Consider the following 17,406-nt stretch of genomic DNA (forward strand, 5'->3'; position numbering starts at 1 on the left):
TACCCAGATGCATTCCAATGCTCAATTCTTGCTAACACCACTACTTTACTTTTTAAAGTGCCCATGAGAATGTTTTTGTTATTACTGTTCAATATCAATCTAACGCTTCTCTAACTACGTGTGTGTGTGTGTGTGTGTGTGTGTGAGAGAGAGAGAGAGAGAGAGAACATGGCTATTTCTAATGACTTTAGGAGAGAATATTTGTAGCACTAGATTGAACTGTAGGATCCTTAGTGCTCTTTGAGCTTGGTCGTTTTCTTGAAGCCGTTTCATTATCCAACTACGTAACATCATCAGTTCATCTAATTATAGGTAATCCCTGAGTTACGGACGTTCACTTAACACTCATTCAAAGTTATGTGATGAGTGCCCCCTAGTGCTCACGAGCAAGTCCCGAAGTTATGAATACTGCAGCACCACAGCAGTCGTTCACCCTTACAAGCGACCGCAGTGGCTCTGCAACATTCACCCTGGCACCAGGCCTTCAATACTCACCTTGTGAAGATCAAGATCCTTCGCTTTCTTGGCTGCTCCAGGCCTTTGGTGCATTTGCAGAGAATGGAGGCCTAAAGTAACACAAGGTCACTGAAGATCAATGGGGCGAGATCTCATGTTACTGATCTCGCGTGATCTCATGGTACTTTCAGCCTCTGTTCTCTGCAACAGAGAATGGAACCAAAGCTGGAGGACGCTTCCACATACCTCCGGAGGCTGGATCGGGGCTCTGGAGGCCTTTTCCAGGCCGTTGCAGCCTGGGTCTAAGGCTGGGGGAGGCTTTTGCATCCCCCCGCGGCCCGATCCAGGCTCTGGAGGTGTTTTCCAGGCCGCTGCCACCCGGATTTGAGGCCGGGGAATGCTTCCGCAGCTCCCCGTGGCCCGATCAGGCCTGGAAAAGGCCTCTGGAGCCCTGATTGGGCCACGGGTGGTGCACAGAAGCGTTCCCCAGCCTCAAATCCAGGCAGCAGCGGCCTGGAAAACGCCTCCGGAGCCCAGAGCCGTGGCAGAGAGGAAACTGATCTTTTCCAGGTGAGTCCAGCACATCAGGGAGGGGGAAGCATGTGGTATCTTAGTGGGTTGGGGAGGCCTTGGGGGCCTGTTCCAGCACTAGGCCCTCCATGGCCTTCCCCACTCTGAGATACCTCATGTTCGCTTAACGAGCCATGTGTATTTTAACGAGCAAAGGAGTGATCTTGTACCTCGAACGAGATTCACTCTATGAGTTTTTGAGTTACGAGTGGAATGGGCAGGCTCCATTACACTCCTAACTCAAGGACTACCTGTACTTTGTTATCTATTTAAATTCTATTGTAAAGATAAAGGCAGGATAAAATATTAGCCTCTCAACTTTCTCTTTCAGATTGACTGATAGAACATCTTACTTCAGGACAACTTCAGTTAGTTTAGGTATATCAGCCAGCATTATATACTAAAACAGCAAATCTTCAATTGTCACGAGTGTCTAGCTTGGGCCAGCCATTACAGTTCTCCTTATAATGGTTCTTTATATTCACAGAGTTGTTTTCTGGGAGTCCACTTCTAATGCCTGTTCAACAACCCCTTCTTCCTCTACAAGTGCATTCTCCTATGAGAAAATAATTCCCAATCCTTGCTTCTCTTATCCACTATATAGCACAAAGAATTTGTTTGGGTATCTATGTGAATATATGAAAAGCCAGACATGGCTGAATGCAAGATGTCTGTCTATCTTTCTGCAGAAGTTTAACTATACTTGGTCACAGTCACAATCTAACAACTTGCCAAAAGGTCTGTGCCTGACTGGGATTATATACTAGGTCTTGAGCTTAAAAAGTCTGTGCATGGTGACTGCCCTCTGCTCAGCCATAATGCCAGGCTGATTGGAGGGAAGGTCACTTTTCAAAGACCCAGAGAGATGAGGGAGCACGGAACTTGGAAAGTTCACTGAGAAAACTTTTCAACTACATTAGTCCAGTTTGAAGTCAATCAAAAAAAGCATTAATTATGCCCTAATCCCTTGGGTGCTTGGGGATAGCCCCATAATTCCACTTCCTGAATAGGTATCAAAAATGGTCCTCTGGGCAAGAATGAGAGAAAACCACCTGGGTGAGTACTTATTCTGGTAAAGTGATTGTCAAAAAAACCCCCCAGCCTTAAGAATGGCAGTCGCAACTACCTGAGGCCTCTGCTGTGTCCAGGGAAAGTCTTATAGGAATAGAAAAGGAAGAAAAAAATCCACAGAAATTTAGAAAGGAAAAAGTTTAATTTAGAATTTTTGTAGCAGTCTGCTTACAAATAGACAGAAAATGTTTGGGAGGTTGCTCATTGCTGCCATGTAGGAGCTATAAAATAAAATTCTTTGATCCTGCCTAAAAGGAGAGAGGCACCTCAGGCAATATTGTCTTCTGTTTCCATCAGGAAAAATAAAGACCTAATTTAATCATTACATTCCTTACCATAGGGATATTTTGTGTTGAGTTTATTATCTGCTGTTCTTGTCCAAGGCAGAAGATCATCACTGCATCCATTAGGCATCCCATTGTATCCAATTCCAACAATCTTGTTTTCTGAATTCACAATGCAAGCACCAACCTAAAACAGAACATCTAGTTTACTGTTTCACTACTGTGATCCATATACCTGTTGACTATGGTCAGAAGGGTAAGATGCAGAAATATTAATTGATGTATCAAGTTTATTGAATTTTGAGGCTGTCCAATTCCATGATCTCTTGCTCAACATTATTCAAATGATATTATATTAATTTATGGGTGCTGACAACCAAACTGAAGAACAGAACACCAACTACAAACCAACTATAACTATATGAGACTCCACAATCACCTATCTCAAGGCCCAGAGAACAATCAGATCTTTTAAGTTTTCAAAAGATTGGGAGTCACATGAATGAGAGAGGAAGAGCTATAACACAGTAGGTGCACTTCCTAGTTTCCCTAAGATGACATTGTTTACTCAATGGAACCTGGAGCACACCTACCTGAATTCATGCACCTCTAGCACTAGAGGTTCAGGTTATCTCAATGTGCCTTAAAAGTTGGTATTTTAACTGCAGACCTTCCTAGACAGACAGCCTATTTGATTTTCATCCATGTATACAATGCATTGTATATGATGGCTTTTCAAGCCTGCCAAGAAGTTACAATTGCAAACAAAGCTGCAAAATTACAGTATACATATATATGGTATATATATGAAAAAGACAAATAAATATGTTCCCCTTTTATCAAGACAACTAAATATCAGTAACTTATCACCTTCTCTAACATGCACATAAAAGATCTCTTCTTCTCATCTTATCTCTTATCTATAAACAAATTATAGCTTCACCATTCAGTCCTAACCAGTAAAAAATCTATTCAGTTATCAAAACCCAACATGCATTTTAAATTTAATCAAATAAATGTTTCATATGCCTTTACTTTACTTTTATCACAGTAACTTATCAATTTTTCTAAAATCACAACATCATACCTTATCTGTAAACAAATCTTTAAAACTTCATCATTTAGAACTGCTCATGTAAAATGGATTAAGAACTACCAGAATCTTAATCTTTAATTCCCTTCAGTGTCCAAGAAGTTGATTTATTATCATTTTCTGTCTTCTCTCAGAAAATTTTACATGTCAGAAATAATACCTACTTTTTAACCCTAATCAAATAAATTGTAATATTTTCTTTATAACACCATAACTTAACACTTTCTCTAAAAAAACCCCTCTCCTTCCTATATCTTATCTATAAGCAAATAATGGAAATCTTTATCATTCAGTCCTAATTAGGAAAAACCCATTAAGAACTTTTAGAAAAATCATATATATTTTAGTCTTGATCAAATAAGCCAACTTTATATTCCCACTTTTTGTTTTAAAAAATCTTGATCTTTTTTCCCTTTAAATTGTGTCCCAAAAGTTATTAAGACATCAGCCAATTTTATTTATAAATTCAGTGTAATATCTTTGTCCATATCATTCTGGTAATTTGGCATTTTAAATTCAAATCCAAACCAGCCTGAGTTTTAGTATCCGCTTCTATCTTCTTTTAAACCCATTTTTACGATAGCAGACAATCTTAATAATCAATCAATCAATTTTTATTATGATCAAAGACCAGCATAAGGAGGATATGAATACAATTAAGAAGCATAACAAATATATAAAATAATTATAAAAAGCTAATAATTATACATATATATCGTGTTTCCCCCAAAATAAGTCCCACCCAGAAAATAAGCCATAGCCTGATTTTTTGGCCTATGCCTTATAGAAGCCCTACCCCAAAAATAAGCCCTAGTTAAGAGCCCGTCCACTCTGTCCCAGTCTGGTTTCTCACTGCTGCAACGGGGTAGGACAGCACATGTTACACCAATGCCGCCACCATGAGGTGCACCACTCTGCACTCGCTTACCTCAGGGCCCCCGCAGCCAGGCCACTCCCCACTCAACACCTCCCCTCACCTGTTCAATGACCTGGATGCCTACCCGCCTCTTCCCTTTCATTCCCCACCCGAGCCAGACTGCCATACTATGGAGGATGGGTGGGGGAGGCTCAGTTGCCTTACCCAGTCCCCCTCCACCATTTCAGAGCCAGGGGGGATTGAGGATGAAAGGCTTTGCTGCTGTGCAACAGCCACATCCACTGTTGGAGGGGCTTTCTTTGATCCCATCCACCACCAATTCACCCTGCAAATTACCTGCCCGGCGGCAGCCACCTCCTTCTTCAACTCTCTCATGGCTTGCGCCGTGACCAGCCAGCGCAAGCCTCCCCTACCGCCTCCCTCTGCCTGCTAGACACCCGCTGAAATCACTCAACCACTCCCTCCCACCATCTGCTTGCCCACAGCCACATCGGCTTCCCGGGCTTCCCGGGCAGACGCTCGGGCAGTGCCAACGGAGCTCATCTTCAAGCAAGGAGAGCAGCCCGGACAGGTGGGGCAGCCGAAGTATCGGGTGGTGCAAGCCTCTCCTGCCACTTCCCTCCGCCTGCCAGATGCGGTGTCTCTTGCCTCCCGAGTATCTGCCCTAGAAAGCCCTGTAAGCTATTGCGGCTACGGGCAAGCAGACGGTGGGAGGAAGCGGGCAAGTGACTTCAGTGGATGGCTGGCAGGTAGAGTCTTTTGCCGTCACTCCCCCTTAGCTCCGAAACGGAAGAGGGACTGGGTAAAGCGACAGAGCCTCCCCCATCCATCCTCCGTAGCATGGCAGTCCGGCTCGGGTAGGGAGTGAAAGGGAAGAGGCGGACAGGCAGCCAGGTCATTGAATAGGCAGGGGGAGGTCACCAAACGGGGAGTGGCATGGCTGCGGGTACTGAGGTAAGTGGGTGCGATGCGCGTGGGGCAGCTCCACCCCCCCCCCCTGCTTCATGTCACCTCATGGCCGCAGTATAGGTGCAATACTCAGTCTCCTTCTCCGTTGCAGCAGCAAGCAACCAGACAGTGGGATGGAGTGGGCAAGAGGCCGCAAAGTCAGACATCCCCCAAAAATAAGCCCTAATGGGTCTTTTGGTCAAAAAAAAAAAAAAAAAGACCAGATCTTATGTTTGGGGAAACATGGTGTGTGTGTGTGTGTGTGTGTGTGTAGTCTTTAATAATCTAAAAGGAAGAGTAGGAACATTAGATGGGTATAGAAGGAGCATAAAAGTGTGTACTTGCAGACTAAATCTATCATAATATAAAGCACTCTGAAATAAGAAGTTAGATTCTCATTAAAATTAGTTTAAGCTCTGCTAAGCAACACCTAGCAACATTATATGTTATAGCAGGATTAATATCTGAAATCATAATATACATTTCTTAGGACATTGTTCCCAAACATCCTTGAATTCTTCCAAAGAATTTTCCCCCATTTTGTATTAGTGAATATCATTTTAATTATAATATTTAGTACTTTCTGATTGCCTCTTGTGTCTAGTCATCAAAGTCTCATATTTTTCTCTAATCAACAATATCTTCCCATTTTAATTTTAGATTCACAATCTTAATACATTATTAATAGGATTTTAAACAACCCACAGAAAGGATTGGACAAAGCTGACTTCTACTCAGCTCCCAGAACTCCAGAACCCGCCAGACCATTTTGCGGGAAGCCTCTGTATGAAGCACTTTTGGTGTTCCTAAGTCCTTGTTCCACTGTGGTTGTTCAGTTTTCACTGCTTCTCTGGAAGTCTCCAAAACGTATAAGCAATTTAGACAGAGATTTCATGTTTGCATTTGTTCTGTTTTGTTTTTTTTTACAAGTGATCAAAACTTTTTCTGGGCGTTGCTGCTTACTTTGACTGCCTCCCATTTGGGGCAAACTGACTGCAGCTTGCCTCCTCAAGATCCAACAGACAACTACAGTTCTCTCAAGCGAGAAGTCCTTTGGTGTACTGTAAATTTAAATTTAATTATTAAAATTGAATAGTATATTTATTTGTTGTTTAAAATTAGCCCAAATGATATTATTTTTATTCATGCATGCAATCACAAAATTCAATGATCATTGTTGGGGTCACCATGCTAGAAACTTTGAGAATTTCTTTATTACAGAGTATCTTCATTCAAATTAATGTTTTTGTACACAAAAGCTCTCAGAAAATATTCCCTTTAAGAGGTCATTATACTGTCTTTGCTCCCAAATGAAAAGGCAGGATATAAATAAAATCAAATTAATAAATAAGAAAGTGAGGCAAATAGTGATTGGAAAAGGGGCATAAGAAAAAAACCTATGTTAATTTTTATCTCCAAAATTAAGACATTTCAGAAACATTTAATTAATACTATGTTTGCAAGATATAAATGCTAAAACCAAATGCAGTTCAGTCTTAACTGGTCTAAAATGCAATATCTATGGTATATATCATTCCTTTAGGTGACTAGGATTTTTTTGAGAGGCCACGTTCAGCAATGGTTGAGACAACTATACAAATAGAAGGGTATTTCATATTTATGCATAGGGTCTAGATTTTCTGAGGTGATTATGTTACAATTGTTTATTAGTTTCCCACTTCAGCATTAATAGGGAACCCTCCAGTGTTCAACCATCTTAATCCCAATTTTGCATCAAGTTTCAAGGGAAACACATAAAAGGACATCTATTGGGCTACCTGTTATAGGATCAGGGCAAAATTCACTTAACTCATTCAAATTATATCACTGTTAAAGGGGAAGGAAATAAGAACAAATTATCTCGCAAAAAAGGTTGTTCATGTTAACACCTCCTCTATAAATTATGAAAAGTAGCTTGCTTTGTTGTGAGTTAGGATACCTATTAAACCTGTCAAACTGCTGGCCCGTGGGCCGGATGCGTTATGCCGAAGCCGCGTCGACCCCATTGCCGGCAATGGAAAAAAAAAGTCACAATACGTCACGACAAGTCACGTGACATTGTGAGTTTGACACCCCTGTATTAAACCAATTGCTTTTGGATGGCCAAAGACTAACAATGTAGATATAGTATGCCTATTCAGAAATAAACCCAAATGAATTCAATTCAATGTGATTATTCCGAGGATAGTTTGCCTAAGACTTCAGCTTTGTTGCTTTATCTTAGCCTGCCCAAATGCCATCTTCCTACCTGAGAATTTGGATCCTTGCTTCTTTGTGCTGACAAGAATGCTACAGCCATGAAATATTCAGGCCACTCCAAGTAATCATCTCGTTTTTTACAGGTCATCTCACAAGCATACCTATAAAAATTACACAAAGTGACAATAAATGGTAGTGGTTTACATGAACTAAGATTCTTTTTTAAAGAAAATTAAAACCTGTACAAGATACAATTTGACTTCAGTGTTTCAATCTGCAGAAATAAGTCAATTATTGCCATACAGAAGAGTGGCACCAGAGTTTAATTAAGTACAACTAAAAGAGCAGAATCTGACCTTGAAGGTTACAGATTCAAATCAAAACTTTAATAGTTAGAAATATTAGTGTTTTATATTTGCTTAGTGGCTTACGAACATTACTTTTCAGACCAAAAGGCCAAAAGGAGACTGAATTATCTCATTTAAAACTGCAATTTATAGTGTTTAAGTCATGCAGTATTAACTATTATCTATCCCTCAATATTATCTTCTTTGGAAAAATATGGAAAAGGTTACCTTACTTGCCCCAACATTACTGACATTAAGTTGTTTGAATAAAGATACCCTCCACCAGCTATTCTTACAGCAAGAATCTGATGCAATTTCATTTGTTACAGCTAAAAATAACCACTGAAAATGAAATATCTTTTTGCTGAATATTCTTGCAGGGTCAATGCCTGCTAATAATGATTTTCAATTATACCGCTCATAAGCCATGTTGATAACATATAATCCAATGTCAGAAGTCAAGTGTTCTATTTTGACTGCTTTTGCGGTAGAGTCTAATAATAGGCCTTTTTTACTTTGCATTTTAGCAAATATGAATAAGCAGGTAGAACAATGATCTTTAGAAAACATCTACATAGATTTTTCATTTTAGAAAACAGAAACTCATTTAAAATCCTACTGAACTGAATTGCAGGGATTCTTTTTTTACCTAAGATTTTTGTAATATTTTGCAGGGTGGATTTGATTTAAATCAAGTTGATTTAAATCACTAGTAAAAAGGCTTGATTTAAATCAACTCGATTTAAATCATAATTTTTAAAGAGCAACTGTCATCTCTGTCCCGCAGCGGCTCCTCCTCTGACCTGCAGCGGCTCCTCCTCTGACCCGCTGTTGACTCACCAACAGTCCCATTCACTTTAATGGGACGGCTGGTGATGCGGCAGTCACACAATAAGATGAGGGACGTGGCGGGCAGCAGGTGAGTGGATTCCCGCTAACAGGCGCTGCCATGATGGATCTGAAATGACAGGTGGTCTTTAAATGTAAGGACTCATTCTTGCTGGTAGTTAGAATCCTCAATATTATTATCCGCAAACAAAATGAAGGTTTCCTATTTAGAATAATAAGCTGTCAGGTTAGTAAAACAGCGATATCAGAACTGATTTTAGGTTAATAGGCTAATCACACATAGTTGGAAAACTACTCAAATTCTTTTATTTAATTAAAACACTTAGAGCCTGGTACAGATGCATTTCTCTTCAAGCAATCATACAGTTTGTAGTGTACATAGATTTGCAAAACAATGGGATAAAAGGAATATTCCTGAACTTTGTTTTATGATTTATTTCATGCTTACTGTAAAATTGTGTGAATGCATCAATGCAGTGCATGTTATCTCAGCTTGCAGAGCTTGGATTCATTGAATGAGTTTACCAAAAATGTAAATATTGCAGAATATACAACCTCATGCTACATAACTAAGCTCCATTTCATACTGAATAAACTAAATTATTAATGTATCTTAAAAGGAAAACTATATTTAGATAGATTTTTACTCCAAAAGGGATAATTGATAATTTGTACTTATATTTCATGTTTATTTCGATGAACTTTTTTATTTTTCCTATTTGTGATTTTAATAAGTAAATTATAGCTAATAAGCAATATATTAATATTTTAAAGTTATTACAACTAATTAGTAATATATTAGTAATATTATATTAAGCATTGTTATTTAGTAAAATGAATGAGATATATTGGCCAACTTGTTATTTACATAATTACAGATAAAATTAATTATTGTAAACTAATATTAGACTAATGATTAAGATTTAATATGTACACCCGGATGGGTCTACTTGCTGAAGCGATGTTATTTTGTGGGAATAATCCCACTATTGTGTTTACCCTTTTCCTTTGGTCTAACCCTTTTGTATGTTTCCCTTTGTTATACCTTATTCCCCCTTTACCCTTATAAAACCTAATAAAATATTTGTAAAAACAAAACAAAAAACAGAGCCTGGTACAGATGCATTTCTCTTCAAACAATCATACAGTTTGTAGCGTACACAGATTTGCAAAACAATGGGATAAAGGAATATTCCTGAACTTTGTTTTATGATTTATCTCATGGTTACTGTAAAATTGTGTGAATGCATCAATGCAGTGCATGTTATCTCAGCTTGCAGAGCTTGGATTCATTGAATGAGTTTACAAAAAATGTAAATATTGCAGAATATACAGCCTCATGCTACATAACTAAGCTCCATTTAATACTGAATAAATCAAATTATTAATGTATCTTAAAAGGAAAACTATATTTAGATAGATTTTTACTCCAAAAGCATTTCATTAAAATAAATTTGATAAAAATAAAAACCCTATTTAAATTTTAAAAAATCTGATTTTTAAAATTTTTTTAATCGTCTATTATCTACCCTGATATTTTGTCCTTGCCTAAAGACTATACTAAAGATAGATTAAGATGATGAGCATTTGTCCTCACACTAACCAGAAGTTGAACCTGATTTGAGAGCACCAAAGTCACTGAAGGTTTTTAAGAACAGGATAGGCAATACTTTACAATTAAATTGAAAGATGCATATAAACATAATGATGGATTTTTCCTACTGCATGGTGAGCTCTGCTTTCCCCAAACATAAACTTTGGTCCCCAAACAAGCTTCTTTACTAGAAATTTCTGTATTGGAAAATGAAAGTGGTCAACCATATTATATAAAAAAAAACTCTAGGGAGCTAATCAGCAGATAAACAAATAAAATATGCAATTTATTTTTAAAAAATTATATATCACCAAATGACATAAAAGTATCATCTCCAAAACACAAGTGGTGTCATTTCCCATGCTGGCTCAACTCCTAATGGAAAAGGTTCTGGAAGACAAAGGTAGGAGCCCTCCATATGTCAGGGGGAAGTTGCTCCTTAGGGTAGATATGCTACAGAAAAGGTCCTGCTAGATGACAACAGTTAATACTGTAGAGTAAGGGCATCAAACTTAATTTCTTTGAGGGCCGCATTAGCATTATGGTTGCCCTCAAAGGGCCAGTTGCTGTCCCCTTTTCTCCCTTAGGCTTGCCCCACAGAAGCCTCTCCTATCCCCTTCCCTCCCTCAGGCTTGCCCCAAAGAAGCCTCTCCTCTCCTCCCTATTGTTTTTTGTCTCCTCCTTCACTCCTCCTTCTTCCCGCCAAACCTCTCCCTTTTATATCCTCTCCTCCATGCGTTCACTCACTGTCTGGCTGGCCTTTTCATGTAGCACTTATTAACTGCAACTGCGTGCACTGATTCTGCACCAAACCCCGGCAGCCCCGCACCTCCAGCTGACTTTTTTTCCCAAAGACTGTGTGCGGCTGCTGGCCACCCTGATCAGCTGGAGCCGCACACACCGATCCCAGGGCCTCAGCAGAGCCCCAGCAACACCGCAGCTCCAGCTGACTCTCCCCCAGGCATCTCTGGTGCTCCCAGGCATCTCTGGTGCTCCGGCAGCTTCAGTTCACCCCCTCCCCCACTACATACTCAATTACCTCTTTCTCCTAATTTGCTTGCAGGCCAGATCTAAGCACATCACAGCCAGATCAGCCCAGAGTCCTTGAGTTTGACATGTCTGCTGTAGAGCAGTCTGGAGCAAACCTACCCCATCCAATTTAATGGGATAAGTAGATGTTTTTAGGAAGAATTGATACCTCAAATAACAAGACCTCATGTCATTCAAGGCTTTGAAGGAGATAACTACATCTCAAATTCCACCTGGAAAGAAACTGGGAGTCATTGGAATTACACAGTAGGCAAATACAGCACAGATGAACTGGGGTAGCCAAAACTATACACACAAATGCATTCTCAAAGGGAAATCTGATGTAGATACTTTGCAGTACTCCAAACAGGAAATAACTAGCACATGAGTGAACATGAGCAGCGCCGTCTGATTAAATGGCTGAGTATATTAATTTGTTCTTTATATAGTGTATCTGCTCTAGGAATTACTTAGTTTTTCTAGATCTCTGCATACTTAAAATTGTACTAGAAAGCATTCCAAACATTTCCTAAATAGTTTCTGCCTAGTATTGTCAGTTACTTTATAAAAATTACTTTGAAAACCGAAAGGAAATTTCACTTCATAGAGAAGTCTGATACAGAGGATCTTCAATATGCACTGTGCAAATGCCTCCTTCTACAAAAAAAAAATCCCCAAATTTGGTCCAGAAAAAGCTGTATAGCTGTGTTCATATAACATGACAGACTAAGCTAAAATGGAATTGACAGTCTGTGGTCCAGTACCTGTAAAACCAAGTTTACTCGTAGTATATTGTGTAAATAGGACCATTACATTAACTTCTGCTGTAGTTTGTACATTATGTAGGCATCTTTTGTTAATCTGCCTTTAGAGTTAAATATGTAGTGTGAACTTTATCACCGTGTAACAAAAAGCCATACATCTGTAGTGAACTCATATTCTTCTCATGAAGCAATTTCTTCTCTGATTTTAAGAGAAAGCCTTCCACTAATCAAGAATAATGTTGCTTTTCAATATTTTTTCCTTAGGGAGACTCATCTGAAGGACAATCATTACTTTATCATAAACTAAGATATAAGATACACTCTCTAGAAATTGGACTTAGATAAAAAGCTAGTCAAGATGAGGCTGTTTCTTCATTATTTTATGATAGCAGATCACTTTAAACACTCAGATTTAAACTGATGTCTTTAAACTGATCTTGACATTAAAATCAGTCATTCCTGTAATATGAGTTCAGTCTTTCAGGTTTTACAGTGGTTGGATTCAAAAGACTTATTTCCCCATCAGAACATATTTTAGTAATTGCTAAATCTAAATCTTCATGTGATTACTTTTTAGGATCAAGCCTGATTTGCAGAATTCTTAAAATCTATCCTTTTTAAATTACTACATAGATCAACTTGCTTTCCTTTTTAAATTTGAAGCATAGGATACGAATGTTTCATAAAATAAACATTCAGCAATACAATTTCAGATTAAATTACTTTAGATTATTTATCTATTTCTAGCCCACCTTTATTGTTTTTACAAATAATTCAAGAACATATCTCAACATACAATTACAACCCTATAAATTATCAGGTGGGCTGGACTGAAAGCGACTGGCCCAAATGGCTAAGGCAGGACTTGGACTCACAATCTCCCACTTTCTTAGCTGGTGCCTTAACCATTAAACCAAACTCAGTGATTCTGAAAGTAAAACAATATGAATACATTTAAAGCTGTTAGATTAAATTCTGAGTTCACCTATGTGGAAGAAGAGCTCTTGTCTCAAATTTAGGACTGTCATCCCACTTTCTTTCTCACTGTTTTGTTTGTTTAGATCAGAGCAAATCAGAACTGGCATTTTCTTCCTGAAAGCTTGTTTTTCAGATCCACAAAAGTACAGAAAGAGAGCATTCAATATAGATTTTACTGAACTTTGCTTAGTTAAATGCATTTATCTCATACCCTATGTAAATTTCAACTGAGTCTTTACTACTGTACTGCACCTAAAAGAAGCTGACTCTACATTTGTAAAGGATGCTTTAACTTTTTTTAATACTCTCATTTTAGAATAGAGGGAATTTTGAAAAAAAGTTATTGAACAAAGCCAAATTTTCAGAAATCAAAGAACTCCAGCAACATAATACTTAACACTAGCAATTTAACCTGCTGAAGGAAATGCCTTTCCTCCAAGTTGCAAACAACCACATTTTTTTAGATTTGACAACAGCAAGCTGCATAAAAGTATTGCTTTTGTCAGGGTTTCCTGCCAGGCAGAGCAACAAAACTGTGCTCTGCATTCCCAAGCAGACACAACCAGGAAAACTGATTTTCCTCCAGACATAAAGGAAGCCAAATATGTATGCAAGTTACTTAAATACAGTTGTTTGTATTAACCTCTGAGTATTAACATTGCATTGTGTGCTCTAATTGTGAGCTGATTTTTCCGGCTTATCATATTATGTTCATAAACTTGGGATTCAGGGGTTTGTTCATTCTTAACTCGAATAAAGGAAAAAATGGGAGCCTACAAAATAGGTTACACTGTGATTCGCATGTACCTTTCCCTTATTGTGTTTCTGAATGTACACTTTTGGTTCTCTCCTGTCTCCTGCATTGCGGGCATCTAAAATCAAAAGGCACCTGCATAAAATATAGTGAAGAGACTGCTTCCGTTTAATTCATTAAAATAGTAAGACGAGAGACGGAGAAATTTAAAAAGTTTTCCGTTTCACAGAAAGGATTAAATGATTTCACCCGGATATGTGTGTATGTTAAGTAGGCTTTGGAGGGACCCGATTCAATTGCCCAAGCAAGTACAAGTGTGTAAACAGGGGAGGAGGGAAGCCGGGGAAAAGGCATAGATCTAAAAGCAGCCATGGTGAATACAGAACTGAGTGGGAACAGAGAGAGTAGCGTGATGCGAGTGCGCAACCCATCGGCAACCCAGGCCCCTACCCATTGGGAGAGATGGTCTGCAGCTGACCGTCAGCGTTCATCGCGTCTTATCCACGTCGGAACAAATCACGGTCCCACCGGCGTCCGTCTCCCAACAGAGAAATCCGCCTTGCAGCTTGGCGCCAAAACTGGAATCAGAATTGGCGGGAAAGGAAGGCAAACTCCAACTGGAAAGCCCCGCCTCCTTTGGATACTTCCTCAAACTACAAACGTACTGGAGGCCTGAGCGTCCTCGCGGACTACATTTTCCAGAATGCATTACTCCGCCGATCCTATCGGACTATCTTGGCAGGGAAGTTGCCGCGCAAGGGAGGTTGGCGCCGACGGCTAAGATTTTTACCCACTGAAATTTAATTTAATGGAGGACTACAATGGAATCATATATCATTTCAGTAGCCTTTATATCATGTGCGCCAATGAATATTCTTAATTTATTTTCAGTGAGAGACTATACCACATAATTCCTCGTGGTTTTAGCCAATACTAAAGAGTTTGGAACTTGTAGGAATTATCATCTGACTTCCCTAACTGTTTTAGGCTACATTGAGTAGTGAAACAGCTTGATCGTTTATTTTCGGGTTTTGTGCTCTTGTGGACCATATAAGTTATTTGCAAGCATATTGCACTTGATTGTACCCTATTCCCTTCCTGACCATTCCTTAATACAAGTATGCAGCTGATTTGATCTGTAAGCCTATTCCATACAATTGCAAGCATTAGAAAAAGGATCACTTTATCACATGGTGACAGAATTGGGCTAAAAATTTTGTTTAGGCAAGGGGAAAAATGTTTGACCCTATTGTTTAGAAACTGACAGTGAAGTCTTACTTATAGTAGGGCTACCATATTTGAGTTGCAAAGATAACATTTTGGGGGGATAGTGGTATGACTTTGTACAGAGTAGATACTATGAATCTATAAATATATAGGAAATGAGAAAGACTTTTTCTCCATTATTGATTTACAGTACTATCCACCATTTCTGCTTGCGTCAGAGAAACACTTCAGTTTTAAAGTTGGTGATCTTTTTTGTTTACTCCATCCTCTCTCTGGCTTCTGTTGCATCTTTGATGCTGAAATGTGCTACAGTACCTACAGTGTGTCAATATTACACCTCCAGAAGTTATCTTCTTCCTGATGTTTCTGCACAAATCAATGAGTTGTAAGAAGAATGGGGCTCCTGTGTTACTGTGATATTATTTCTGATTTGAACAGATCAGCTTTGCATCAATTTACCTTTACAGGGAACTCTAACTGAGAGGGCAAAAGAGAAATGCCAGCAAATGGTATGAGCACTGTGGCTGGGTTTCAGAAATCTGGATGATGACTTGTTAGAAAATACTATGAAACCTTTTGCACCCACATAGTGATCTTCTGGATTTTGCAACCTAAATATAGTATCCCTAGCAAATGCTGATTATGACTAAAAGAAAGAAGTCTTGGCTATACTGGAAATGTCCACATCTGTGGCAACATTCAGAAGCAGGACCTAGCTGTTTCAAAAAGAGAATGCAAGATAAAATAGATTATGCATCCCCAGTTGCTGTAATGGGGCCCTCTTGATTTAATAAAAAAATGCTTGTTTCTGTATTATCTACCATATAGAATGATGACAAAAGACTGAATAGCAGCACCCTGAAATCACATTGCTAACATCCAGTGGATAATGGAAAAGGCACCAGAACTCTAAAATATATTTCTTTTGATTTATTGATAACACAAATGCTTTTGATTATGTAGATCACAAGAAAATATGGGAAGTCACCCCCCCAGAGAAGGAAATATTAAAAGGGCAGAATATTATATTTCCTCAAAGGATCTTAAAGAGGGCAGAAAAGCATGCCCAGTTTTTTTTAATATCCCCAAGTCTCCCTCCCCCAAGCAGAAACCAGCTCTGTAGAAATGCAGATGTAATAATCCATTCAGGAAGGTTGGAGCCCTCCAACTAGAAGCTTAGGAAGACAAAGACACTTAAAATCTACATGCCCCACCCAAACTCTAAGACAGGACATAATAGGATTAACCCACAAAAGCCAAAGGGGCACACTCAGACTCAGGTCAAAGTACATGACACAGGAAATACAAAGCCTCAAACAGGAACAGGAAACAACTCCAAACAAAAGCCCAATAGGGTATAAAAACCCACTCCCTACTACATGTGCTCTCTCTTTTCTTCCAGAGCCATCTTTCTGTCTGGCTCTCCTCTTCAATAAAGTACAACCTTCTTTCTAAAGCAGTCGCCATGTTGTTTATTCCCAGCTTGGACTGAACCCTGATGAAGACTTCAACAAAAGTATGGGTTGTCCTTAAAAATATAGGTGCAGCAGACTATTTCACCTGATTATATGATTACAGTTAAAATAGAATATGTAATAATTCAGCTTATTTAACTTATATCCATCATATATTGCGAGAAATGGTAGATTAGAATAAATAGGATTTGGAATTAAAATGTCTGTAAAAATATCAGCTTTGTGGATAACCCCACTTTGATAGCTGGATGCAAGGAAGACTTAGGAATTATGTTGAAGATGCAGCTCAAAATTGGGGAGGGGAAAGCTAGAGGAAGTTTTGACTTTAGAAAGATACTGTCTGCTTTTATTTCTATTTAATTTCTTGTCTATTTGCATTAAGCTGGCATTGCTTGTCAATAGAATAAATAAAGGAGGACATCATTCTAGAGTCAAAAATTTACAAGGGTGGTGACTGTAGCTGTGACATAAACAAAAACGTTACTTGGGAGGAAGACTGTACGTAATAGATGTAGACAAAATATTAAAGTTCAGAGATTATAACAAAAATTATTGTAGTCAAAGTTTTCTCCGTTATAATTATGTAGCTTTGAAAGCTGAATGAAGAAAAATATGCCTTTGAAAAAGTGGAAGCTGGAAAAAATGTGGGGTATACTTTAGCTGTAAGAACAATTTTATTCTGTACTAGATAAAGAAAAGAGAGTGCTCACTGGAGGTGCTAATAACAAAGCTAAAGCTCAGCTATTTTGGAAATATAATGTGAAGGTAATAAAAAAGAGGCTGACAGAAGACAAGGTGGCTAGATATTATCACTGATTACACAAGTATCAGCTTACAAGGACGAAAGAAGGCAATCCTGGTGAAATTATGTCCATGAAGACATAAATAGTT

The 17,406-nt window shown here is 38.6% G+C and overlaps 1 protein-coding gene across 1 annotated transcript in view; it reads right to left on the bottom strand.

Moving 5' to 3' along the window:
• Nucleotides 1-14,393, bottom strand: part of DCTD (dCMP deaminase) — a 29,630-nt gene extending 15,237 nt beyond the window's left edge. The window contains exons 1-3 of the mRNA XM_015817378.1: nucleotides 14,264-14,393; nucleotides 7,548-7,659; nucleotides 2,433-2,568 (exon numbers count right to left, since the gene is read on the bottom strand). Coding sequence (XP_015672864.1) covers nucleotides 2,433-2,568; nucleotides 7,548-7,659; nucleotides 14,264-14,304 — 289 coding nt within the window. The 5' untranslated portion in view covers nucleotides 14,305-14,393. The remainder of the gene's footprint in view (nucleotides 1-2,432; nucleotides 2,569-7,547; nucleotides 7,660-14,263) is intronic.
• Nucleotides 14,394-17,406: the final 3,013 nt, after the last annotated feature.

The sequence above is a fragment of the Protobothrops mucrosquamatus genome, unplaced genomic scaffold, assembly GCF_001527695.2.
Source record: "Protobothrops mucrosquamatus isolate PMUCROS unplaced genomic scaffold, P.Mucros_1.0 scaffold581, whole genome shotgun sequence".
Taxonomy (NCBI): domain Eukaryota; kingdom Metazoa; phylum Chordata; class Lepidosauria; order Squamata; family Viperidae; genus Protobothrops; species Protobothrops mucrosquamatus.